The sequence below is a fragment of the Rhinopithecus bieti genome, unplaced genomic scaffold (assembly GCF_001698545.2).
Source record: "Rhinopithecus bieti isolate Rb0 unplaced genomic scaffold, ASM169854v2 scaffold_24996, whole genome shotgun sequence".
Lineage (NCBI taxonomy): Eukaryota > Metazoa > Chordata > Mammalia > Primates > Cercopithecidae > Rhinopithecus > Rhinopithecus bieti.
In genome coordinates, this window is record NW_016811678.1 from 542,881 (window position 1) to 552,175 (window position 9,295).

General features: G+C 42.7%; 1 protein-coding gene across 1 annotated transcript in view; it reads left to right on the forward strand.

The window, feature by feature from the left end:
• The first annotated feature begins 507 nt into the window (after positions 1-507).
• The window catches only part of RABGEF1 (RAB guanine nucleotide exchange factor 1), a 51,887-nt gene continuing 43,099 nt past the window's right edge, over positions 508-9,295 (forward strand). Inside the window, 4 exon segments of the mRNA XM_017894647.1 lie at positions 508-538; positions 4,068-4,108; positions 4,110-4,252; positions 7,351-7,517. Coding sequence (XP_017750136.1) covers positions 508-538; positions 4,068-4,108; positions 4,110-4,252; positions 7,351-7,517 — 382 coding nt within the window.

The following is a 9,295-nucleotide window of genomic DNA, read 5'->3' on the forward strand; positions in this document are numbered from 1 at the left end:
CTCATGGTGGTTTTAGTTTGCATTTCTCTAATGACTGAACAATGTTGAACAACTATTCATGTGCTTCTTTGCCACCACATCAATAACTGCAAGGGACCTGAGTTTTAAATCCTCCCTACTTAAAAGTAGCAAGTTAGTCTCCATAGTTGCATGGATGTTGTCCCTAGACAAGAAACTTCTTGGTTGGAGGCAAAAGAGGAGGACACAGGTCACAGGACATTAGCAGAACCAGCTTCATGTCCACAGGACTGACTACCTTTGTTCTGTAAGTTCCCTGTGGGCAATGACACAAGTAGGACATCCAAGCTCAGGGAACTCAGCTCTCCATAAGGGGTGGCAAACAAATGTTTCAAACCTTTGATGTGAAGGGAGACATTGTATTTACTGTACTGGACAGTTAACAAATTGTCTTCTGCTGTGGAAGGAACTATCATCTTTCTCTTGTAAGGATGTTCAATATACAAACATTGTTGACTGGACAGTATGTAGCAAAGGCCTCTCACGGAAATGTGCGACACCAGTGTATCTGTCTTCTTTGGTAAAGTGTCTGTTGAGGTTTTTTGCTCATTTTTAAGTTGGGTGTTTTGTTTTCTGACAACTGAGTTTTGAGAGTTCTTTGTACATTCTCGGTATGTAAATTCTTTGCCAAATTGGTGATTTGCTGCAAATATGTTCTCCCATTCTGTAGCTTGTCTTTTTATTTTCTAAACAGTTATTCCCAGAGCAAAATGTTTTATTGCCAAGTTTGGGATGCAGATTCTGTGGGCTGTGGCTTTACTGTCAGTTCATTGTTCAGAGTTTTGTAGTGCTGTTTCCATCTGTTTCATGCATGTGCTGATCTGAGATCTGCATAGTGGTCTCTCTGTTAGTCCCAATTTAGAAACCTTTCAGATCCATGCATATGCAGCCTAAGGGTAAGCCTAGAAATTGCTTTCTTGAGTTCTCCTCAGCAATTTTCCCCATACTTTTTGTTCCCCAGGAGCTCATATTTTCTTTCTTTGTCCAGAAAACTGTGGATTTAGTTACCCCACTCTGTCATGTCCTTCCACCACTGCCTACACATTTGAGACCAAGGATAAAGATTGGGAAAAATCGATAGTTCTCCTGCCTCAGAGTTTGGCTGCTGCACTCTTTCATTTCAGCCTTAGCTGCAGACAAAGCACATGATTGCTGGGCACTGTGGCTCAAGAGAAAGTGGGGATGGTAAGTGGAGAGATCCCCATATTCTCTCTGGCTGTTAAGAGTTCCCTTTCACATGCCTAGAGCCCGATCTAGAGGAGCTTTCTCTGTGCTGTGGGGCCCATTTCCAGGTTGGCTGGTGGTATTGGATGGGAGAAAGAGGTAATCTCTTAGACGGCTGGGTGATACTTCCAATTCTGGTCTTCCCCACTTCTCCATTTTGCTTTGCAGAATCCTCAAAAGTAGTGCACAGTGCATACTGTCCAGGTTTGATAGCTGGATGAAATCTGTGAGGCCTCTCCCCAGCAACTGCAGTCGCTGTGCTCAATTTTTCTTCCTTGTTTTCATTTATGCCTGACTTTCTTCTAGGTGTCACCCCTGTGTCTGCACACCTTAATGTTCAGCCAAAGATTGTTGTTCGTTCAGACAAAGATTGAGATTGCGCCCGAACATCTCAGTCTTTAGTTAGGCTTCCACTCTGATCAGCAGAGCCTGTGCATGCACAGAGGAGACACAGGAGAAACCTGCAAAAATAAGAGCGAAGTTAGAGGGGAGGGCTTGAAATTTGAGTTCATTCCTTGACCTGGACATAGATGCATCGCACAAAGTGGAAGTTTTGTCCACCTTTACAGTTGCTTTTGCAGAAGGGGATTTATTTTCCTTCTCACTTGGTCATGCTAGAAGACAGAACTGTACATCTCAAGTTTTATGTCTTAAGATAGAGATCTTACCATGCTTTCCCCTTTTCAAGAGCTTTCAGTGGTGACTTTCAGTCCAAACTCTGTAGCTTAGAGTTTTAAAAAGCCATCATGATTTGACTTCTCACCTAACTTGTTTAGTTTACCTTCTGTCTATACAAATCATTCATATTTTACGTTTGCCTTCCTGCTTCTGAGCTTTTTGTAAAAGGCATCCTTCCTGTCCAGAATGTCCTTCCTCTTTCTGTCATCTTTCCGAGACCCTTTCAACACAAGGCTCTTTAAGGTCTGTCACCAGCATCCCCAAGTGGTCTCTGTACTCCCTATGTCAGAAGTCCTGTGTCTGTTGCTCCCCAACAGTTTCCTAACCCTCTCTTTTCTGCATTTTCAGTCTGCCTGTACTTTTGGTTATGAGCTTCATGAGGGCAAGGACGTGTTCTATCAGTTGCATCACCAGTGCCATCTAGCTCAATTCTCTGCACACAGTTGGCACTTAGTAAATGTTTGAGTTAAATTAATAAGATCCCCAAGATATAGAGCTTAATTTTATCTGCACATGTGAGTCTCTTGAATGAATGGTGTGGAGTGCTGCTTTTTTTCTGTGCTTGTTTGGGAGTTTGTTATTGTGGAGAAGAATGAAGACCATGTGGTTTCAGTTTGAAAGGAAATTGTTGCATAACGATTTACCATACAGCTGTGAGACTATGAACAAATGAGTTTAAATATTATACAGTAGAAAAGAAAACTGACTTTGGAAATTATGATATTATTTCAATTTTTTTTCTCTCCTCTTCTTTCTAGACAAGTCCTCGCTCTGTCACCCAGGCTGGAGTGAAGTGGTGTGATCATAGCTCACTGCAGCCTCCAACTCCTGGGCTGAGGCAGTCCTCCTATCTCAGCCTCCCGAGTAGCTGGGACTATAGGCGTACACCATCACACCCAGCTAGTTTTTGCATTTTTTGGTAGAGATGGGGTCTTGCTGTGTTGCCGAGGCTGGTCCTGAACTCCTAGCCTCAAGTGATCCTCCCACCTTGGCCTCCCAAAGTGGCATGAGCCACTGTGCGCATCCTGGGTTTGTTTTTTTACAGTAGCCATCCTAATGGGTATGAAATGATATCTCATTGTGGTTTTGATTTGCATTTCTGTGTTGATTAGTGATGCTGAGCATTTTTTCACTTGTTTGTTGGCTGTTGGTATATCTTTGGAGAATTGTCTATTGAAGTCCTTTTCCCGTTTGTTAACCAGATTATCTTGGTTTTTTTGTTATTGAGTGGTTCCTTTATATGGAACCTTTATATGGTTCCTTAGATATGTGGTTTGCAGATATGTTCTCTCATTCCGTGTGTTGTTCACAGAATGGCTCACTGCAAGCTCCGCCTCCTGGGTTCACGCCATTCTTCTGCCTCAGCCTGCCGAGTAGCTGGGACTACAGGCACCCGCCACCACACCCGGCTAATTTTTTGTATTTTTAGTAGAGACGGGGTTTTACCGTGTTAGCCAGGATGGTCTCCAACTCCTGACCTCATAATCCGCCTGTCTCGGCCTCCCAAAGTGCTGGGATTACAGGCATGAGCCACCGCCAATGCCTGGCTAATTTTTTTGTATTTTTAGTAGAGACGGGGTTTCACCCTGTTAGCCAGGATGGTCTCGATCTCCTGACCTTGTTATCAGCCCCCCTCGGCCTTCCAAAGGGCTGGGATTACGGGCGTGAGCCAGCTCGAGCTTGTCCAGCCTGTGCAGACATTTTCAAGTTTGATGGAATTAATGTATTTGTCTGACTTTGCTTTTGTTGCCTGTGCTTTTGGTGTCATATCCTAGAGGTCGTTGCAAAATCCAGTGTCGGGAAGCTTTTTCCCTAAGTTTTCTTCTAGGAGTTTTCTAGTTTCCAGCCTTTACATTTTGGTCTTTAATCTAATGTTAGCCCTTTCTTAATTTTTTTTTTTTTTGGTATTTTGAGCGGGGATAAGTCTTTCTTTCATATGGCTGTGTCATGAAATTTACTATATTTAATATTTCTTTTTGTCTTTCTTCCTCCCCTCCCTCCCTCACCTCCTTCATTTCCTCCCTCCTCTCTCTACAGCTTGAGATAAATGGCATGAACCACTTTTCTGATCATACATTGGTCAAGATTTGTTAGTAGAAGATAATCCATTTCAAACAGCACTTTGCTTTTTGTTCATTGGTGTGCAGGAAGAAGTGACCTGAAGTCTGAACGCCGAGGAATTCATGTTGGATCAGTCGGACCTCCTGTGCAAGAAAGGATGTGGTTACTACGGCAACCCAGCCTGGCAGGGTTTCTGCTCCAAGTGCTGGAGGGAAGAGTACCACAAGGCCAGACAGAAGCAGATTCAGGAGGACTGGGAGCTGGCGGAGCGGTAAAAGAACTTAACTAGGGGTGATTGAACAGTGACGTGACTGGATACATAGTTCTGTCACCGTCCAAATACATTTTTTCACTTCTGCTTTAAGCTATCAGCACGTCAGTTTAATATTAAGGAAGAGGATGTTTTCCCCTCTTCTCAGTTAACTTTTAATGAACAGCTTTCAGTAGTTTCTTCATTTTGTGTTTGTCTTAACTTCTGATTATTTTCTTTGGTTGTGTTAGTTTTAGTTCTCAAATTTAGACAATAAGCTCCTTAGAGTGGAAGAATGGAGATAGGCATATTTCCTGGTGAAGATTAAATGAGCTAATAAATATGTACCCAGTGCAGGGCTTGCAAATGGCACTCATCAAGCATTATTTCCCTCATTCTTTTAATATAATATATTCAGCATTGCATCTAGCTCAGTGATAAAACACAGTAGTAGAAATCTGTTGACTTGTATATAGTCATTGCATTGTAGAAATTTAACTTTTCTTTAAAATTAGGTCAAAGGCAGTTGGTATTATCCGGAAAATAATGATGTTAAAATTAAACGATGGGCCGGGTGCAGTGACTCACGCCTGTAATCCTAGCACTTTGGGAGGCTGAGGCAGGAGGATCACCTGAGGTTAGGAGTTCGAGACCAGCCTGACCAACATGGTGAAACCTAGTCTCTACTAAAATATTTAAAAGTTAGTTGGGTATGGTGGTGCACATTTGTTATCCCAGCTACTCAGGAGGCTGAGGCAGGAGAATTGCTTGAACCCAGGTATTGGAGGTTGCAGTGAACTGAGATCGTGCCACTGCACTCCAGCCTGGGAGACAGAGTGAGACTCTGTCTCAAAAAATAAATAAATAAATAAATGATGGGATGGCTAGTGAGCATAGTAACTAATAAAATGCTCTTTGCCACAGCATTCTAGAAATTCTAAAACTGCTTCAACAGAAGAGAGTCAGATGGAATTCTTCCAACTCCTCTAGCTAGTTTTTTGTTTTTTCATCCAGTCAGCCAATATTTGTTGAGTGACTACTTTGCTGACATCTGTGGTGAACGCAGAGAATTAGAAATCACACATTGCTTTCAGTGACTGTGGTCAATCAAAGAGAGAAAATTTTAGCCCAGAACATGAATGATCTCCTCAGGGTTTCCCCTGCATGCCTGATGCTGTCAGTAGCAGATCCTGTTTCAAAACAGAGTAGAGGCCACTAGGCACGAACTCCCTCAGCTTCATCCCCTCACCACATAAAATGTACTAATACCTTTATATTAACTTCTTGTCTGTCCCAAAGAAAGAGGTGTCCTGATTCCATCCTCAGGCTTAGCACCTCCACCTGTGATTTTCGTTCTATTTCTTACTGCTTTTAATTGTGACCCTGCTAAATCACTTGGAAAGTTTGTAAAAGCAGTGATTGCTGGACCTTACCCTCAGAGTCTCTGATTTTAGTAGCTTGGGAGTAAGACCAGAGAATTTGCATTTCTAACAAGTTGCCTGGTGATGCTTCTGCTGCTGTCTGGGAAATCACACTTGGAAAATCATTGTCTTTTAGATAGTGCTTGTGTTGTTTTGTTTGTTTGTTTGTTTTGAGACAGGGTCTTGCTCTATCACCCTGGCTGGAGTGCAGTGGTGTAGTCTTGACTCACTGCAACCTCAGCTTCCTGGGCTCAAGTGATCCTCCTGCTTCAGCCTCCCAAGTAGCTAGGACTACAGAAGTATGCCACCACACCCAGCTCATTTTATATTTTATGTACGGACAGGGTTTCACCATGTTGCCCAGGCTAGTCTCAAACTCCTGAGCTCAAGTCATCTGGCCACCTTAGCCTCCCCACACTGGGATTACAGGCGTGAGCCACTGCACCTGACCTGTGTTTGGGAATTAATACAGGTGGTTCACATGCAGCTAATCCAAAGCCAATTTTATTGCTTTTATTTATTATTCTTCCCATTCTGAACATTTTCCTCCTAACCGTTCTGATTCAATTAATGGCATCACTATTTACCAAGTTAGCTAAAAAATCTTGGTTTCATTCTTCTTCATCTCCCTTGCTACCTACAACTTGACCAAGTTTTGTTTCTTCCAACTCAGGAAATTCTTTTGAGTTTTACCTTTTCTACTCCTATTTTCCAGGTACTTATTTTCTTTTACTTAAACCTTTGTAATATACTCTTACTTCTTGTCCCTGTCTCTAGTTTCTCTACCCTTCAGGTTGTTCACACAGCTACCTGCATGATCTTTCTAAAGCACAGATCTGACAACGATAACTTCTTGGATTTACAGTCTTTCTTGCTTCCCCACCACATGATGAAATCCAGAATAGTGGGCTTAGCAATCAAGATTCCTTACCCTCTGGTGCCTTCCTGTGTATCCAGTATCACCATTCATTACACACCCAGTGCTCTGGCTACATTCAGCTTGTTGTGAAGCAAACCACAGGCTTGCACATTTGTAGTTCCTTCTTCTTGGAATATCCTTTCACTTAGAATACTATTCAGCCTTATTAGTCAGGCGTGGTGATGTGCACCTGTAGTCTCAGTAACTTGGAAGACTGAGGCTTGAGAATCGCCTGAACTCAGGAGGCAGAGGTTGTAATGAGCCGAGATCGTACCATCTCACCCCAGCCTGGGTGATGGAGTGACACTGTCTCAAAACAACCCCAAAAAAAGGATCCTATTTATCCTTTAAGACCCAGCTCAAACATCACTGTTGTAAGGCCTCGTCAGACTCCCCAGCAGATTGAGTTATTCTTTCCTGTGTTCTCACAGGACTCAATTTTACTCTTTGCTGTAGCAGCTGTCCCATTATGCAGCAATTGTTTACTTACCTTTTCTCTGTTCCAGCCTTGAGCTTGTTAGGGAAAAGGACTAGACTTGATTTCTTTCATGTAGCCCTAGAGCAGTTGCTGAATGAGCATGAGAAGATCCCATTTGAAATCTGTAGTGCATGAAGAGCAGTCCATCCTGTAGCTATTTGAGACCTCAGGCTGATTTGGTATATTTAGTCTCTAGTTCTAAAATCTTTAGATCCTCCTGGATTAATGGAGTAGTAACCTTCAGATAAAGAGAAACCTTGGAGAATATCATAGATCATTCTAATCCTTTCTTGAATTGCAGACTCCAGCGGGAGGAAGAAGAGGCCTTTGCCAGCAGTCAGAGCAGCCAAGGGGCCCAATCCCTCACATTCTCCAAGTTTGAAGAAAAGAAAACCAACGAGAAGACCCGCAAGGTTACCACAGTGAAGAAATTCTTCAGTGCGTCTTCCAGGGTCGGATCAAAGAAGGGTAATGTTCTGATGCTCTTTTTTTCTTCTCTGCCTGAGTGAGACACAGAGTAGATCCACAATGCTCACAGGCTCAGCTTTGTAATTTCTGTCAACTTTTTGAGAACATCAGCTCAGATCTGAGACTGAAATTGGGTTTGAGGGTCAGACAATATATGAAACCAATACTCTCTTTGGTTGAAAGACATTGTGTTTTAGAGAAATGTGTTTATAGGAGGAATAAAGAGAATTGAAATAGGTAGTTTTGTTTATGAAATTCATCCCCATCCAAATGACTTTATCTCTTTGGATGTTTTATTTTTTGTGTCTTTATTTGTGGATCCTGGTTTGTTCTGTGGTGTAATACCCTCGCTGTTCGCAGCTTGTTAGAAATGGTGATTTCTAGGCTTGAAAGTCATCTGAGAGAGATTTTCTGCTCGAGAGCTTATTTGAGAGACAACTTGTGTCTTGAGAAAGTGTATTGAGAGAATATAGGAAAAGGCCCACGTTGGGCTCCTGGGGGGATGAGAGTGAGCCCTAGTAGCTATTTTCCAGTGCATGGATTTGTATGTAGGTGATCATATTCACCCTGCTTCTTAAAATGCCATGTAACCATCGAGAGGATTGTCACTTAAGTCACGGTTGTTCTACGATTGAGCAGCCTAGCCAGTTGAAGTGGCCCAACATGAAGCAGGAAAGAATCTTTGTTGTCAGGCCTCAGTCTCTGAAAATGTATGCTGTTACTCAGAGTTATGCAGTCAATGTGAAATAATGAGGGAGACTGGGAACCACCACTGATGCTGTCAGAAGACCTGTTCTCTGGGAGCCCCCTCACCTGCTCCCCAGTTCCTACCCTGGGGTAATTGTAATGAGGTCTTCTCTCCTGGAGGCAATGGAAGGAATAATAAGACAGTGTTACCCCTTAAGATCCTTGCCGGTCTTCTAGGTTTTGTGACTTTTAGTGTTTCTTTTTGTTGTATTATAAGGAAATAAAAGGAAATATTGCATAGAACCAAAAATACACTTCTCTGTAAGACATGGATTGGATACCAGGTGCAGTGGCTCACACCTATATAATCTCAGCACTTTGGGAGGCCACTTGAGAGGCCATGACGGATGGATCACCTGAGCTTGGGAGTTTGAGACCAGCCCGGGCAACATGGTGAAACCCTGTCTCTAGAAAAAATACAAAAATGAGTCGTTTCTTGGTTGGCTGCCAGTTGTAGCAATTTTGTCTCTACTATAAAGGGGAAAAAAATTAGTACCTGCCAGAGATTAAGAATGTAAATAAGCTCATGATTTATTTATTAGGAGGTGGGATAGCCAGGTAGTTAGTAAGGTGACTTTGGAGTCACTCCTGGTTTGAGTCCTAGCTTTGTCATTTACCAGCTTTGTGACCCTGGGAGGACTAACGACTCCAAGTCTTGTCCACAGTGAGGGACAGTAATACCTACCAGAGGCATGTGATGAGGATTCAATGAGTTAATGCACGTAAAGAGCTTAGCACAGTGCCTGACACACACAGTAGATTTCCAGTAAGGGTTAGCTTTTTTAAAATGCAAGTTATTCTTCTGATAGAACAATCTTGCAGGGAGCGCAAGGCCATTGAAACCCTGTCTCCACTAAAAATACAAAAAAAAAAAAAAATTAGCCAGGTGTGGTGGCGAGCACCTGTAGTCCTGGCTACTCGGGAGGGTGAGGCAGGAGAATGGCACGAACCTGGGAGGTGGAACTTGCAGTGAGCCAGGATCGCATCACTGTACTCCAAAGCGAGACTCTGTCTCAAAAAAAAAAAAAAAA